This window comes from Agelaius tricolor, unplaced genomic scaffold (genome assembly GCF_023055355.1).
Source record: "Agelaius tricolor isolate 1412-34295 unplaced genomic scaffold, bAgeTri1.0.p SCAF_14, whole genome shotgun sequence".
Taxonomy (NCBI): domain Eukaryota; kingdom Metazoa; phylum Chordata; class Aves; order Passeriformes; family Icteridae; genus Agelaius; species Agelaius tricolor.
In genome coordinates, this window is record NW_027269274.1 from 7,249,930 (window position 1) to 7,268,243 (window position 18,314).

At 45.8% G+C, this 18,314-nt stretch overlaps 1 protein-coding gene across 16 annotated transcripts in view; it reads left to right on the forward strand.

Annotated features, from left to right (window-relative positions):
* The window catches only part of CADPS (calcium dependent secretion activator), a 207,102-nt gene that overhangs the window by 61,092 nt on the left and 127,696 nt on the right, over positions 1-18,314 (forward strand). For all 16 annotated transcript variants that reach the window (XM_071439465.1, XM_071439449.1, XM_071439460.1 and 13 more), the window contains exons 4-6: positions 7,717-7,797; positions 12,006-12,242; positions 14,501-14,622. In XM_071439465.1, coding sequence (XP_071295566.1) covers positions 7,717-7,797; positions 12,006-12,242; positions 14,501-14,622 — 440 coding nt within the window. The remainder of the gene's footprint in view (positions 1-7,716; positions 7,798-12,005; positions 12,243-14,500; positions 14,623-18,314) is intronic.

Genomic DNA, 18,314 nt, shown 5'->3' on the forward strand with positions numbered 1-18,314 from the left:
TATATAGAGCATTGTCCTTGGTGAAAGCTTAAAGGGAAGACTCAGATGAAATGGGATCAGAGAGCAAGCTATCACCTTATTTTCTCAGAATGCTGCCACACAGAAAGCACTGAGGGACTTCAACAATAGCAGAGACTCTAATCCCAGACTCTGAGTGTCCAGTATATTTTCTCTAACTCTCTAAGCAAAAGCCTCATGCCCTGTTAGCAATTTCAAAGGAAAGAGGTCATGCCTTGCTGAATGTAGTTTGAAAGAAGCCACATTTCCTCAGAAAGCAGCAGATGACAGTGTTTCTGGCAGAGGAGCTGTCTGGAAGAGTCACTGTGCAGCTACACTGGGGCCTGACCCACCACCCAGCACATGTCCCATCCTTAAATCCATGATCTTTTGTTCATGGAAGTCTGCTGCAGAGGACTGTGCCATCTCCACTGGCATCCCAGCCCTCTCCTTCAGGCTGCCCACAGGGTTCAAGGCTGGTGGGTGCTGCTCCCTCTTCTCCAGCTGTGTTGTATCCTGGCATGTGCTAAGGGCTGAGGTAGTCCAGCCTGGGCTGGGATGGCTGTGTTGGGCAATTGGTGTTTTACGTGGCTTTAATTATAAAGAATAATTAGTGAAGCAGTGTGAAAAAGAGCTCTCCACCCACTGGGGATGGAAAAGCTTTGTCAGGAGGCTCTATCCCTACTGAGCTCTAGGGAAAGATAATTGGGGCAGTGGGTGAAGCCCAGAGTGGGACTGGGGGAAAGCTGCAGCTGGTGCTGTCATGAGCACAGTGCACAACCCTCAGGACAGCACTGCTCTGTTCCTGCCCTGCTCCCCCCATCCCCAGGTGTTGGCATCCTCGTCACACACAGCCCCTGTGAAGCCCTGGGAGCACAGGGCTGCAGGCACTGCTCCAAAATGCTCCCCAGCAGCCTGGCTGCTGCATTCTCATGGGGCTCAGGTGTGGGAGGGGCAGGGACAGCCTTGGCTGGGGCACTAGGGCAGACAGACAGACAGACACCTGGGTGTGGTGGACAGATGGACACCTCATCCCTCTGCTCCTCCTGGGGCAGGTTGTAGGCAAACAACCCTCCTGCACACACTGGGACAGCAGAGCAGCTTGAAAGCTTCAGGTAATAATATTTCACATGGAGAAGGCTGTTAATGACAGGGGATGTGATTGACTGCCTTTTTCTGCTGCTGCTGTATTAGCTGTACTTAAATCAGCTCACATTAACTGCAGTTATATTTAATTCTCTCTGTCTACACGGCTGAATTTTTAGATTGTTAATTTTCAATTGCAAATTGTTTAATTATGTCTGAACTTTTCATAAATATTTGGAATGTGAGTTAATATTTTCTATTACATGCAATACATGGTCTGGAAAAAGCTAATTGTTCTCTGTGCTGTGCACTGGGTCTGGCAGTGTCCTCAAAGCCTCAATGCTCTCTTATCTGAGTTTCTTGCCTTCACAGCTGATGTGTCAGAAATTGAGGTCTGTAGCTGGTGCTGTGTGTGTGTGTTATGGTCAGGAAAGCTATTTAGAATTCATTTGGCTCCCTGACAAGAAGAAAAGGAATTGTTTGTTGTCTGCAGTGTGGTAACATGGTGAAGACTGGAGGCTCATGACACTACATGTGTGTATTATTGCTGTGGTCTCAGAGACTGCTCTGAACACCAATATGAGATCTGGAAGGCAGTGGTTCTAAGACTAGGAGGAATTTTTAGGGTCTTCAAACCCCAGGACCCCAAAAGCTCATCCCTGTTTGCCCATCCTCCTCTACCCAGGCAGAGCTGCATGCAGGGCCATGGTTTGAGCTGATTAGAATAAAGCCAGTGAGCAGCAGTGCCATGCTCTGTGCAGAGGGAGCTGGGCTGTCCAGCCACATGGCAGGAGCTGCTGCTGCCAGGCTGAAACATTCTGTAATTGTTATAATGTCTGTACACAGAAATTATTTATCATACATATAATATGGACAAAGAACAGCCTTTTCTCTATTGTGTAGATGGTTTGCTGGGCTGTCTGTCCCCACCAGTAAGGGGACAAGGATGGTGCACCCCATGGGAGGACTTGCCCCACCTGCTAAGCTCTCCCCACACCTGGTGCCTTGTGCTGCATTCCTCCTCCTCTCAACTTACAGACTCACTGCTTTTAAAAGCATCACATTTTTGCTCCCTGTGTTTGTTTTTTCATAGTTATGCCTCTTGCTGCTTTTTTGTGTCTCCTTCAATTCTTCTCACATCCTTGATCCTTAATGCAGGTGCCAGAGCACCTCACAAGGGTATTATGTAAGGTTAGATCCCACATGACAGCTCTCAGCTCCACATGGCCCTTCTCAGAGATGCCAGACATCCATTTTGTGCCACTGGCTCTTCAGGGGCAGAATAGGCCCTGTTGGAGGGGATCAGGCAGTAAGAGAGGTGGTGGATGTTCCCAATTAGTGAAGCTAGGATTCCAATCCATATTTTTTTTTCAGATTTTTTTTCATATTGTTGAATGCTATTATTTAAAAACGAGGTGGCTTTTCTGAAATGCAGTGATAGCTTAGATAGGATTGATATGGCTGAGAATTGATACTGCTTCTGTTCAAAACCAGGAGATTCTCTCTGAGGTACACTTCTCTGAAACCTTTGAATGATTCAGAGCACAGATGTTTGGGCACTGCTCTAAGAAAAGCGAGGAATTGACCTTTTAATTAGCACAATATAGTAATTTAGCATAGCAATACTGATTGCTTATTAATCATTTATAGTTGTTGTTGTTATGTATTGATCAAAGGCACTTGGAGATGTGATGTTTCTGCTCTGGATTTTGATAAGCTGATACCAATTAGTGAGCAGCATATTAGGTGCAAGTCAGAGGAACTAAAATAGCTGCCTCTGCAGTGGAAGGCAGTTCCCTTGCAGTTCCCTGTTGCTGTAGGAAGGGGGTCTGATGGTGACCTATACAGAGATTTCTGGAGAAGTGTGATCCAGCAGCTTCAGCTCCCACCTCCACCATAGGATGCCATCCACTGAGAACATGTAGCAACCTCTCTATGTGCTGGAAATTTGCTGCCTAGAGGTTTAATTCTCCTGACTTCTTTCTCCCTGACCTCATGGGAAAGTTTACTGCATCAAACCCGTGTGAAAGACACCAGCCTGTTCAGGAGGTTGGTCTCTTTAGATCTCCTGCTGTGATAAATCTAAACTTCACAAATACAAAAATGAGCTGTAACGAGCAGGAATGCAATCTTTGCTATCCTAGTCTTTGAAAAGTGGGAGCCATAAACTTCTCTTTACATTCCTCTCCCTTTTTTTTCTGCTGATTTAGCATATAATAGAACCAAAACGTTGCTGTTTCATGGCCAGTTTCTGCTTTGCCAGTTTTTTTGCTCAGAGCTTTCTGCAGAAAAACAATTATTGCATAGATACCATTGGAGATGTTCCCACATCTTATTCTGTCACATTTAATCCTGCTGAGTGTCAGGGTACTGCAGCTTTGCTGGACTAGGTCCTCATGCAAGTTGCTTTAGCTCCAAAAGCCAAAGCCCATTTTGAATTAAGTGATGAATGTGTCTACCATTAAGCTTTTAATCAAAGATGAGGATTTGAGGATATGTAGATCCCTCTTCCATGATGGATTGGGATGAATTAATTACAGCTGATTCTAGCTGTAAAACTTAATTTGGAACTCAATAGTAGTGTATTACCATATTTAGGAAATTCAGGCAATTCTCTTTGCATTAACTGATGTAAATTCAGCATATAATAAGGAAACACAGGCAAGCTGAGTGTACCTCAGGCAGCATTGGCCAGCCAGTGCTCCAGTTTCTGTCATGGAGCTGTTGCTCAGTGTATGCTGCCCACATGCCCCCAAGCATCCTTATGCAATGCCATAAGAAGATGGCATTAAGGCAGGCTCAGAGGTCAGAGCCTCTGGACAGCTTTAGTTTTCAATCCCTTTCAGTGTCGTACACCTTGCACGGATGATCTTGCAGAGGGATTTGCAGGGTTCAAAAGTTCTCTGGCCACAGATGGAAAAGGCGTGCCCTGTGAGTGGATGTGCTCTGCCATCCCTTTTCTAAACAGCTTGCAAAACATTTGCAAAGGCAGACAGCACTTTCTCCTTCCCCTTCCTGTTTTGCTGAATCTGGTTTCTCATTTAGCTTGATTTATCATTGCACATAAATCTGGAGGTACCTTTGCACAACCTGCTGGAAAGATGCATGCTGGGTTTGCTTGTCTCAGCTTTCCTCAGCGCCCCGGTGCAGCCTTGCAAAGCTGTGGAGAGCTGTGGTGGTAGGCAGGCTGGGAACTGAGAGGACATGGAGAGATTTCATCTTTTCCTGCACTGGATCCATGCCTGGCACCTGCCTGCCCTTGCCATGGCACCAGCTCGTGCTGGGTGATCCATCAGACTCTCAGATGAGCAGTGAGTACCAAGCTCTGGTGGAAAATCATCTCAGTTCATGGCATCAACAGCTGTCTAAGACAGCACTCAGACCATGGTGAATCCAAGGGTGAATCCAAGGGTGGACCTCTTGAGCTCTCCTGGTGGAGCAGGGGTGGTCCCAGCATCCACAGGCAGATGAAATGGGTGGGAGCCTGCACAGCCCTGGTGGCTGCTGAGGCACAGAGATGGGTTGCAGCACTCTGAGGTTCACACTGAGGCAGGGAGAGGCTGCTCTACATCCCAGGGAATGCTTTCACCAAGGAATCTAGTGCAGCCCTAAAGTTTGTGAAGCATGAAATAAGATTTCTCTTTAAGAGAGAATCATCAGCCCTTGCTGAATTATCCAAGTCCTTTCTATTGTTTTAAATCACCCTTCCAGGGCCCCCTGAGTGCTCTCATGCAGCAGGCATTCATTAGATAACCTAGGAGTTTGCTGGGATAGCAGGAGCCAGCACCTGTCCACAGCAAACAGCAACTGTGCAGCTCTTACTGAATTATGGAAATGACTGAATCCCTGCAGTGTAGCCTGTTTTACCTACACAGGAGCAAAATAAGGCAATCTCCTCCTCAGGGGAGGGGGTTTGTCACATTTTGGGGTGCTGCAGAGCAGTCTGTGACATTGACATGGAGCATATGTGTGCCCATGGTGCCAGTGTGTCCTGCCTCATTGCACTTAATCTCCTAAAACAGCAGCTTTGTGGTAAGAAACCAAGGGCATCCCTGCCATGAGTCACTTTGGAGGCCATGTTTCTTTCAGTTGGAGCACTCCATGATGCTGTTGCCACATGTTGTGAGTACTCCTGGACTGACAGATTCATTATTAATTGATGTGGCTTATGAATTTTTCAGTGTTTTCTCACACTGTGCATCACAAAATGAAGCCACCTTTTATGAGACAAAGATCTCTCCTAAAGTCCTACATCAAAGCTGCAAAATTGTCACCCATATTGTGATCTTGTTCAGCCTTCACCATGAGCATGTTTGCTTTGAAATACTTAATCAACCATTTGCTGAGCTACAGAGCTCCTGGCATGTTAAAGGATGAGTGTCCTGAAACTTTCTCTTTGAGGCATTTGGCACCTATAACCCTGCACAGCATATGCATTTGGCTGCATTAATTATTTTAGGAGAAATTAAGCCAGGCTTAGAAAGGGTTCAAGTAGACACCTGCCCTGCAATGCCTGCAGTGATAGGCTGGCTGCAGTGCTGGTCAGTTTTGGGTTCCTTAAAACCTAATCTACACATACTTTTTAATTTTTATTCTTTTGCTTTAGCAACTGTTACACCAATGTAGGTAATCTCTGCAGGGCAGGCAGAGAGAACTAATGTGGTTGTGGGTAGACACATGAAAACATCTAATTTACCAGCAGGCAGTTGGGTAATGATCAGTTGAGAATTACGAATTATGTAAATCATGTATTTGTGGCATGCTGCTGAAGAAAAGCCCAGTGCATATGACAAATCATGTATATACTGAAATCTATAATACTTTTCACATTTAATTGACTGGGGCAACCTTATGATTTATATCTTTGCTTTATTCGCAGCATACACATAACATAGTCATAATGCAGAACGAAACTAATTCATTTTCTCTTTGACTTCTTAAATCATTTATGTATTTGGCTGTCAAGTACTTGAATATAAAGTGGGCATGCATGTGGCAGATAATAAATAGCTGATTCTCTAGTTAAGAAATTGAGTTTTAATGATATTAAGGTCTGTGTTGCCTTACTTGGTCTTGCTTAGATGGTATGCCTCACATTTGCACCTTTCCAGCATTACTCTCTTAATGGCTCTATATAGTGTTATGGCTGTGTAAAATGTACTCTGCTTGCTCTGAGGGCACCAGGAGCCTTTCCCAGGCACAGGAGTCCTTCCCAGGCACAGTAGGAGACAATGACTGAGCTGTTAGGATGCTGCCCTTAGTCACAAGAGAGCTGCTGAAAGGTGCCAGGAGGACAGGCAGGGGCTGTCTCATTAGTACCATTCTGTAGACAACAAGAAGAAAATGTTATTTTGGCTACTACAGACCAGGACTGCTTTCCCAAAGATCAGTTTTTGTCATGGAGCTATCATGCAGAATTATTGAAAATACAGCCTGGAAAGATTTTTTTGTTTCTTTTAAGTACCAGGTTACTTGGCTTGGTGTCACTATTTAGTCTTGGGAAGCACAGCCCTGGAAAGCAATACCTTACCCACTCAACCACAGCCACAGAGACTGCCTAGGCTGCTTGTTGGCTCCTCAGAAAAATAATCTTCTGCAGTCAGATCTTTCCTGGACACCTGTAGCATCACTGGAAAACATCTGCACAATCAAGATAGTGCAGAAAGCGTGAGGCAGTTTGTTGGCTCATTATCATACTGCAAAATCAACCCTCCTCCACAGCAGCAGCCTCAGTTTCTAAATTTAGCTCCTGAGTTATTTTGGGTAGTGTGTGATTAACCTCAATTACTGTAGCTCAGATAGAATTCAAATAATGCTCCCTCTTTCAGAATTGCAAAGAAATGGAAATCTGGGTCTGTACATTTCCTACCCTTAATGAAGCAGCTCCAAGAGATTCTTCCAGAGGTGCAGGATAGTTGTGTGGTACATTTGTTCATGGAGAAACTGACAGGGGCACCTGATCCTGAAAGGTGCTGGTAATCCAGGGCTCTGTGCTGGTGGTGGGATCAGGAATATAAAGATCAACCACACCAGCAGGTTATGTTGGGCAGCTGGTGTGAATGAAGCTGTTGAAGCTTCAATGGATTTGGATCGCAGTCAGGACACTTTGTAGTTTTCCTGAATTAAATCCATAACAAAGGCTTTCAAAAGCTAATCAAAAATATACTTTCCATCAATCTTAGCCCCAGTCATTGTTGGCTCTCTGGAAAATCAGTGGTGAAGCAGCGTATGTGACTGACGAGGAGATGCTGTGGAGAGCGATGGGTCAGGGGCAACGTGGTGTTTCAGCTGATCCAGTGAGCACCAACAGATGAGCTCATCACTCATTAGGCTGAGAATCAGAACTTTTGTCATCACTGTGGCTGTAACTTTCCAGACTACACTGCACCAGACTGCCTGAGGGTGAGGATGCTCAGCCCCAGGAGGCAGCAGGGCAGGCATCAGAAGCTGATTTGGATTGGTGAACTTTGTGTTTGTCCTTTGTGGGGGCTTCTGTTCCAGAATGTGGCCCCTCACCACTTGCTCTGTCTATCAGCAATGTAGCACAGGCGGTCAGCCTGAAGAACTGAACTGCTCCTGAAGGAGTTGCATTGGTTAATTTTTCACCTTGATTTGCCTTTTGTTTTTCTACAGCTGGACAACCCTGATGAGCAAGCAGCACAGATCAGACGTGAGTTAGATGGACGTCTCCAAATGGCAGAACAAATTGCCAAGGTAAAACCAGAAGTCTACTGTCATTAATAACCTCTTCATTTAGGAGTATACAAGGAGTTTGATGCAGCCCCCAGGTCCTGTCATTCTCTTACAAGTTTCTTCTCATAATAATTACCGGTTAGAAGTGATCAGATTTTTAGCTGCGAGATGAAGCCATTCTGATGTGCATTTCTTGGAATGTCCTGATGAGCTGGGAGAGTTTAGGTCCCTGAAAAATCCCTTGTGAATCCTCAGAGGTGTCACATTTCTATGCTAGACAATAAGGTGGATAATCGTGTGTAAAAAAGGAGCCAGGAATCATCCTAATGGGATTTGTGGTTTTTGCTGGGCTGATAGGAGCCACAATTTCCTGCCTGTAGGGAAATGCTGCCTCAATAAAGGTCCTTCAGATGTATTGTCCCAAAGAAGTTCACACTGTGCATGAGAGCAGTCAGGCCATCACTGCCCCCTGCAGACATTACTGCTGTTTGGAGAGCTCCAGACAGCTTTGATAACCAAGGACTCAGCTGATGTCCCTGGAGACCCTTCTGCAAGGAGCCATCTCCCGAGGAGCAAATCACACCCCTACACAGTGGCCTCCAATGGACCATAGATGATGGAGAGGATCCTGTTGACATCAGCATGGCTGAGTTTTCTCCTTGCCTCTAATCAGATGCTCTGAGTCACTGATAAAGCCCTAATGGGGCTGAAGTCATTTGGAATGATCTATCTGGCTGTTCTTGATAATCAAGAAACCATTACTACAAGGCAAAAAAAAATCTAATCACAGAGACAAGCTCAGTCCAGGGGCCTGCCTTTCAGCAGCAGTCCTCCCAGCACCGAGCTGGGCCCAAATTAGGATTTTTTATAAGATAGGTAATATCAGAGCTGTTTGCAACCACACTGATATGCCTGGATGTGAAAAGCAGAGCATATTGATTTATAGTCAGGCATTGACAATGGTGCTGATGGAGCCTGCACCGCTGCTCCTCACTAACACCTCTGTTAAACATCTGCTGCTGTTTTGTCTTTGGGGACATAGGCTCTGGTTTTCCCCTCTTGACTGATAAAATTAGTGAGATGGCCAAGGACCACATAGCCAATCAATGGTGCAGCAAAACAGCAAATTCACTGTAGCTCTTTTGTTCAGCATTTGGCCCTTTGCCATTTCATTCTTGTCAAGAAAACCTATAGTATTTATTTGCAGTGAAATGTAAGCCTCTGCACTGAGCACAGCTGCTCTGGTTCTGAGATAGGTAGCCAGGCCCTGAGAAAAAGATTGCCTGGTTTTGTGATTTCATTTTCTCTTTATGGTATGTAGAACAACAATATGCATGATTCAGTAGCAGCCAGCAGAAGCTGCAGCATCATGAATTATTTTTTGCAAATGAGAATTTGCCATTTCCATTCTTCCCCCAAGGATATTGAAAACAAACCATGACACTGCTGGCCATCCAAGAGAAAGTCAGGGGAAAATTTCTCAACATAACCTGACATATTTCTGTGCAGAATTCAACCTTCAAAATACAACAGTGTAGCTTGGAGGGTGGTTTAGAGTAAAAGGGGCTTACCTGGGTTTCAGTTGGCAGCTAGGGATATTTAATCTCTGTCATGGTACTGCAGCAGACTTTCCTTTCAGAATGTCAGGTCCCGCCAGCATCTGCCTGCAAGAAACCTTGTTCTTTCAGATCCATGAATACCATATTTTGGAGGCATCTAAATGACCTTTTGAATCTTCTTCTGTAGCCTCCTTTCAGGGCAAGGTGGCTTTCCCTGTAACAGAGGGCAGGTTCACAATTCAGCTCAGTGAAAGGATAGCATTTCCATTTTTATCTCTAATTTGCAGCTTTTAATACAGATTTGCTGCACAGGGAGGCTTACAGTGCTTGTGAAACCAGCACTGAGGTGTCTGTCTTGGAGATTCCATGCTCGAGGCAAATTAATACCTCGTTTTTAAATAAAGAAATTCACACTAGGACATTTGCACTTCAGAGGCAGCAAAGGCTGTGGAGTCTTACGGGACCGGTGGCTCTGCAAGGCTTCATCTGAGCTGTTGTGTGACCTTGAACGAGTCACTGTTGTGCCAGCTTTCCTGCCTCTGCATGCCAGGACACAGCTCTGGGTGTTTTTGCCTCCCCCTGTGCCCAGTAGAGTGCAGCTCAGTGCAGCACTAGGGCAGTGCTAGGCAAGGTCCCCCACTGAGCCCAGTGCATCAAAGCACATCAGCCCAGCCTTGGAGCCAGGCAGCTTGAGGATCACACTCTGTGGCAAGCAGATGTTTTAAAGCTGAATCTGGACAGGCTTTTCAGTCTGTGTATTGTACTTTTCAAGCAGCTAAATAGAGCAGCATTACAGCTGAGAGCTTAGTGATGCCAAGGCAGACGTGTATTTTTCTCTGCAGTGGCAAGTGCTCTACTGTCCTGTGGTGCCTTTTCCCCCTCCCAGTCACCTGGCCTCAAGGACAAGGAGGAGCACGTGTAGGAGCAACTAAATGAGACCTGGTGGTGACACTGGAGTGCTATGTCTGGCTGGGGCTGGACCCCCTCTGCTCCAGCCTGCTGGGCAGGTCATTCCTCAGTATCCTACTCTGCCTGCCTCCATGCTTGTGCCTCTCCCTATTCCTGATCCTCTCTCTGCTCCCAGCACCTGGGGAGGTGACTAATGCCCTTTCTTGCTGTTGTCTGCATCTCTTGATAGTTTCTTACTCCAGACTTCCCCCAGCTTTATCTCCAGTCTGATGGGTGACTTGAGACTTGAGATCTGCATCTCTGCGTTTCCAACATCAGTTAAATAGTCCCAGTTAAACTGTTATGCATCACTTCAAACTACATTTTAGTCCTAATACAAGAAGTTGCTGGTGGCACACAGTGAAATGTCTCAGTCCTTGCTGCACTGCTGAAGAGGTTTGTGAGGGCAGTGCCAAAATTGCAGTCCCTGGAGAGATGGATGACAGCAGGGTAAAAAAGCAATAATGTCTGAACATCATTGCTGCAGCAGTAGTTCTCAAAATCTATGAAACTGTTGTTTGGTTTTTTTTTTCCTAGGGGTGACTTGCAACTTATATAATGCACAGACAATACAGGAGGCTGATTAAGTAGTTTATTTTATGGTAGGTCTAATTTACATGAGGGAATTGCTTCCCAGGATTGAGGCTGGAAACAGATGGCCATACTTCAGCTGCTTGGTGTGAGTGCTGCTGTGAGCTCTGCTTGTAGTGATCTTAAGGACTGATGCAAAAATTAGTGCAGAGGAGAGCTCTTTCAGCACCCTGATGACAGTCTTCTAGAAGAAACATGACCTTATTTTCTTTCCTAGCATACATTTTACAAATGGCTTTTTACAATGCTGTGAATTGCCACCAAGATTGTTTGCACATCAGCCTTGTGTTCCCTGGCTGCAGATGCTGCCTCTCTGTTTTACACCTTGCACAGTGCTTGTAACCCACTGAGAGACATTCAAATCCTGAGCAGATTCAGGCCATGGGAGAAGTTGACAGAAGATGCAGGACTCAGGCTGGTGATGGGCAGCAGTTCAAAGCTGAGAATATTAATTAGGGAACATCATATTTTCCTCTCACTGTCACCCTTAGTTTTAGAGTTTAAATTTTCTGTTGACAGCAAGCAGCACTGGAAAGTCTCACAGTGAAAAGTTGTCTTCTTGGGGGGAGACTCAGGCCTTGGCAAGTAGTGGAAAGGATGTTTTACTTCTTCTTCCAGTTAGGACCAAACATTCCTGCCCACACATGGCTGGTTTTCTCTCTTTGGGCTCCTTTCACAGCTGGAAACCTGATGAAGCAACTGCTCAGAAGTGTTTTTAAAGGAGCTGGCACAACTGGGAGACTGGAAAGCAAATTTGTTACTGTCAGCCTCCTCTGAATCCTTAGTAAGTTGCTGTTGGTCACAAAGTTCAGTTGAGATCTGGCCTGGAGTGTTTGTAATTGAGGAAAATGCCATCCATTGGAAAAAGCCCATTTGCAGATAGAAAAGTCAGTGAAATTCAAGTGCATGCAAGATACAGGAAAGTTGGACAAGTACCAAGTAGTAATTCAGTGAGAAACTAGCAATAATGTTTCTACATTACTCAGGGGGAAGCTGTAATTTGTCATCTGGTTTGTAGGAGCTCCCTGCTCACAAATCTCTACAGATGCTCTTGGGGGATTCTCCCACTGCAACAAGTGGCTGTTGATTGTCACAAACATTCATTCTGTTGTGTTTGTTTCCAAATCCAAGGAGCGCAAGTTTCCCAAGTTTGTGTCCAAAGAAATGGAGAACATGTACATTGAGGAGCTGAAGTCATCTGTCAATCTCCTGATGGCAAACTTGGAGAGCATGCCTGTGTCTAAAGGAGGCTCTGAGTTCAAGCTGCAGAAGCTGAAACGTAGCCACAACACCTCAATAATTGACATGGGAGAGGAGAATGAGAACCAGCTTTCCAAGTCAGATGTCGTGCTGTCATTCTCCCTGGAGGTAAGCTACATGCACACAGCAGTGTGTACAGTTCATGGGAGTAAAAAGCACAGCAGCCAACTTCTGCTCAGTTCAGATTTAGGTTAGGTGGAGAGAGGTGAGTAGAAATCACTCTCTGTTTACTGGAAGCCTTACCTGTGATTAAACACTGTGTCCTTTCTGGTGTCTCAGCACCTTGTTGGAGCAATCTGTGTGATGTGCAGTCTGGCATTTTGTGATGATGTATATCAAATGGCTCAGAAATCTGCATCAGGTATATTACCTGATCTCTTCATGCAGTTTGTTACTGAGTGTAGCCCAGTGACCCTGAGCCTGTATTGTCCCCACAACCATTACAATAATGCAACACTGTAAATATCAGCACTTTTAACTATTGCCAGCTAGAGGGCTCGCTGCATTTCCCTGCGAGAATTGCTTCCTCTTTGAAGAATTGTGAAAAATCCCTGGGGTTTGAATTCACCCAACAGATTGATTTGCAGTTTGTGTGGATATCCTGTGCTGTGCTGGGTTGCTCTTTGCTCTCTGTTGCATGCTGATTTTCTGCTCAGTGCTCTGTTGAGCAGTTTGTCTGTGCAGCCCAGGGGAAGGCAGGGTGCTGTTGCTGCCTCAGTCCTGGTTGCTCTGTAGCTGTTTTCAGCCAACTCAGTTGTTTTGTGCAAACACATTTGTGGTCTATTTGTGGGCATATTTACTTCAAGGAGTCATCAACTCACCCCTACAGAATTGTTGTTGTCTGTCAATGAGTGGGTTTATGTTACATTGTCAAAACAACTAGCAGGATGGAGTCAAAAATGTAGGATGCAGAAAAACCAGAAAATTTTGGTTTTGTGTAGTTTCCTGTTTATTTCTCTTCCTAGGGAGTCTCTTGTTATACATATCATGCTAATGCAAAACTTAACAACCCTGGTTGTCCAGTCTCAGAATTCAACTCATTAAGTGTCTGAAACCATCTTGATAGTATTCAGTTCAGTCTTATGTAGAACTAGGGCTGTGAACCCAGAGATGATGCCTTCAAGAGCAGAAGCTGTGCAGTGTGTACAGCTGTGTGTGAAGGGCCACCCTTACAGCAGGGTGTCACAAATGCTCTGCTCCAGCTGAACCCCATCTGGTGGGAAGCCAAAGCCCAGTGAAGCACTGACTTCAGGAGCTGGCAGGTCTGGGCACTGCTCAGTGCACAAAACTCCTGCTGCAAGAAAGCTTTTACCAAAAATGGGCACTCATCAGAGGCTTTGTGGAGCTCTGTGTGCCAGGGACAGGATCCTCAGCTCCAGACAGATCAGAAGACCTGAGGAGAGGAATTTTAAACCCCTGTGTATATACTACATAAATAGCTGTAATAGAACATGAACAGAAACTCCCACAGTGATTCTTGTAGAAATGTTTAAGGTATGTGGTTAATGGGATTAATCACCTTTAAAAAGAAGGGAAAAAAATTAATTACCTGCACAAAACTTAGGTGGTGACTTCTTAATTAGGAAGATTTTCTATAAGCAAGATGAAGGAAGTTATTTTTGGTTTTGTTTGGTTTTGGTTTGGTTTGGTTTTTGGGTGTTTGTTGGCGGGGGGGGGCTTGTTTGGGGTTTTTTTGGGGGTTTCTTTGTTTTTTCTATCAGAGCTATAGGGTGGGCAGGGGGCAGCAGTTTTAAACTAGAACAGGGTAGATCTAAATTTGGTATAAGAAAGAAAAGGGTTTTAATGAGGGTGGTAGGACACTGGAACAGGGAACAAATGAGACATAGGTGTTTCATCCTTGGAGTTTTTGAAGATCAGGTTGGATGGTGCTCTGAGCAACCTGATCTACTGAAAGATGTCCATGTCTCAGCATGGGGATTGGACCAGACGGTCTTCAAATGCCAACCCCAAACCATTTTATATTAATATTAATATAATGGAAATTAATACGGAAAATATGCTTTTGGCACAAGCTGAGTAGTTGTGTGCATTTTTTCCCCTAGATTTCACATATTAAGGCATTTCTAGATGGAGCAATACTAGATCTGTGAAGCCCATCTCCTGAAGCTCGGTACAGCCCTGGACACCCAAGGGTTTCAGTGAGCCCATGTGCAGTCAGAGGGAATCCTGGTCTCCATACAGACCTGGCTGATGCCACAGTGTCCCCTCAGCCTGGGCAGTGCCACCATCCCTGCCTCCTGCCCCTGAGAACATCCAGCAGCACGTGGAGGGCCTGGCTGCCCCCATGGGCTCCAGCAGGGTGTGAAGGAGCTGCTCCTCTAACGCTTCTCCTCCTCTGCCTGCAGGTTGTCATCATGGAGGTGCAGGGGCTGAAGTCGCTGGCCCCCAACCGCATCGTGTACTGCACCATGGAGGTGGAAGGGGGGGAGAAGCTGCAGACAGACCAGGCTGAAGCCTCAAAGCCAACGTAAGCCTTGCTTTGCTCTTTGGTCTCTCGCCACCACACTGCTCTGCCCTGTCTCTGCACTGCTGAGTCACTGCAGATAGCTCTGCCTCCTGCATGCTGAGGGCAGAGGGGACTCTCAGAGGCAGAGGAGAAGCATGGCCTTCCTTGCACACATGCAGAGTGTTGTCCTGCAGCTAAAAATGGCACATAAGCCCTGCCCGAGGGGAGTAAAGTGTTAATGAGAGGCTTATGTCTCGTGTAGCCATAGAGAGATAAATTTGTGCCTACACATAAGTGCTTTACTAAATAGGGATGGAGTTAAGCATGTGCTTAGATAAGTACTTGCCTGAGTGTCCATCTGAACTGGTGCCATCAGGTATAGGTACATTATCCTGTCCTCACTGTCAGGGTTTTGGCAGTCCTACGAGAGAGAGAACAGCTGGCAGGGACACAGTCTGGCAGCCAGAGGTGGAAGGGAGGATCTGGGAGAAGTTTCAAATTACTCAGTTAAAGCTTTATTTGAGACCTCTCTGGCCCAGTCCCATTCAAGGGCAGAGTCTTGTTCTGTCCTCTTTGACCTCGTCCCCAAATCCTCACTTTTGACCCCATACTTGGCTTTCTTTTGTCTTACCTGGATGTTGTTAAGCACCTACCAGTAGTGATTGGCCTTTGTTATTTGGAAGGAGGAAATGATGAATGGCTTATTTCCTTTCCAATTTGTGGGATTAGTTAACTTGAAACATTCTGTATTTGAGGCAGTGTTTCTCTGAATGACTGCAGAGATTTCACACTTAAATTAAATTTTCAATGTGGTTCCTGACAGTGGAGAATTGCTGAGGTGGTGTGAAGGCTCCTCCAGGACTAGGGAGCAGTGCTATTGTGCTCATATCCCCTTCCCTGTGGCCAGTCCTCAGAGGTGTTTTGCCAGGAGCTTCCCAAGCTTGTGGAAGGAAATCCAGAACCACCTGGCTGCAGGATTGGCAGTGCACAAGCGCTGCAAGCAGCTCAGGAGCAGTGAGAGACCAGGACAGGCTGCCCTCCCTCTGTCACTGTCCTCTCACAGAGGCACAGAAATTGCTGGTGCCTCATGCCCTGTGCTGCACCAGAGCAGCAGGAATCTGCAGTAAGCTGTTCATAAACAATATTCCCAATCAGGGAAAGTGCTGCAGCCTGGCTGACTTTTCAAAATGCTTTGAAATCTGCTTTAGAGAAGGAAGGAAGAGAGCTGAGCTTAGAGCAAAATTTCCATGAGAACTTACAATTGTCACTATTTTAGGTATTCTTATTGCCTCAGTGGAGAAAGTTGGGCTCTATTTAGGGGAAATTGCTACCATTCATACTGATAAAGCACATTTCTCCTGGGTTGCATGTACTTGTTTAGATTGGTCTGTTCATCCCACCTTTGCTCACAGGATCTGCCCTTCCATGCACAGGTCTTCTCACTGCAAAATGCAGGACTATTTCTATGAGAATTGCTTTCAAAATAAGACCTGCAGGAGTGAACTCTTTAACTGAGTGGGTCTTTTTATTATAATTAAATGTACAGTGTCTGGGCATGAAGCCATCAGCCCTCAAGATGCAGCCAACACCGAGTGCTGTGGTGTGATAAAAGTCATGCAAGTCCATCACACTCATCCTCTCTCTGCACTGGCTTCCTGCAGAGGTGTGAGCCAGGCTTCCAGACTTCTGGGTTGCTCCAGCACGTGGGCTAATACCTATGGAAATGGCTTAGGAGAGGAGCAGGTTTGATAGTTGAATTCCAAGAGGGTCCTAAGACCTTTTCTTTCCAGAACCAAAGACCAGCCGAGCTGAGGCTCTAGAATAATCTTCACAGAAAGCAGAGGCCATCACAAAAGGCTTGTCCTTCTTTCCTCTCTGCATTAGAGGTGTTTCTTGCACCTTGCCTCCCCTCCCAGGCACAGCAGCAGAGATACAGGAAACCAAAGCTCTGTGAAAGCAATTTACTGCACCTAAGTTCTCTTGAGAAGGAAAGAGGGAATGAATCAGATGTGACATGTTTGTCATCTTGCTTAATACAAGACTTGAAGGCCCTCAGGTGCTCTGGTGATGAGGGCAGTGATAGAAACAGCTCAGAGAATGTTTTGGTGCATTTTTGAGCAGTGCTGCCTTAGAAACAAAGGATTTATGGCAATGCAAAACAGCCTTTGGAGGTGTTAGTTTAGATGCTGACATCAGTCTCACTGAGGTCATTCACACTGTGCTTGCTTCTGTGCTTTTTGTAATAAGCAAACCACCCCTAGAGAAAGGAAGCAGCTCAGTGGAGGCATGAGGGATTGCTCCCTGCCCAGCATCCCAGGATTTGTGTGCTTTGGCAGGGATGCTGCCTGGCCTGGGGGTGAAGAACACTTGGGGATTATGAGCCTCAGCACTGTGAAACTGTGAACACCAAAGCAAGTTACCTCTGGACATCCCAGAAGTTTTATGTCTCAGAGGCTCAAAAAGTGTGGGTTAAGCACCTGTGCTCAGAATATGCAGTGAATGCAGGTCTGGAATCAGGCAGCATTTCTAAACTGCCAGCCTTGAAACTGAGTGAAATTCAGCTTTGCCATTGTCTGGAGGCTCTACAGGCTACAGAAGGCTAAATTTCTTATAAGCATCAGGGGAGAAAATTTACATTTGAACAGTAAGATTCACTGGAAGACTTCACTTTTCTATCACAGCCCCTTGTCCTGGGGTGGAGAGTGTTAGGAGCCCCTCAAACTTGTAGGACATCTTTTTACCTAACTTGTGGGGTTGCTCACTTTAATCTCATGTGTCCTTCAAATGCCAGCCCTCAGCTAGAGCACAAAGTGACAGCACACTGGTGATGGTGGCTGCTCTTCAGCTCAGTGCCATGCCAGGGGTTCCAGCCTAGCTTCCACATCTCTAATGGCAAAAGGCAGTTCACCAGCCAGGGGAGGATTGCCAAAAGCACCAGTCTAGGTCTGTGTGAGATCCTTTTTTCATCATTCTGGTGCAAAACTGGCAGTTTTTGAGAAGAAAGCATCTTAGTGACTTTGGACCTTGAATCCCATTTGCAGATGTGGAGAGAGGCAGGGCAGCAGCAGGGTTAGCAGCCCTCAGTACCCAGTACCCAGCCATCAGATGAGTTGGGTGCAAGGAGTGTGGGTTTTGGGACAACAGTAAACACTGGCCTTATATTTCTTCTCTGGCTTCATGTTGGATTACTGACATTTTAAGCCCAATCCCTTCATGTGAGGATTATCTGCCTCAGCACAGATGCAGGGGATGGCACAGTTCTAGAGAAAGCCAGACCTGAAATAGCAAGGTTCATTTCAGATCAGGCTTGCAGTGTTTTATTAGTAGTGCTTTTAATAAGTTGTGTAAGAAAAAGCTTTTGTGTATTACGCCCTAACACACAGATGCCTCTCAAAGATATCTCAAATCCCAGTGTGAGAAGGATTTTACTGCTTTTTGTGCTGGAACTGTATTCTTGCAGATGTTTGTGGGGTTTATACCTCTCCCCCCTTCCCTGTGTACTGGCCTATGGTCTGTCCTCTGCATGTCTCCAAAATGTCCTTCAGGAGCTGTCAGTAGTGCTGCTGTTTGTGCAGCCTGGGAACAGGGTTCTCAAGGGGTTTGGGAGTAGCACAAAAGATCCAGCCACAACCTCCCTGTCCTAAAGTGTCCAGAGAAATTGCTGGATATATTTAAACAGTGACCTGTGCTTGTGGCAGTGCTCATGGTCAGCA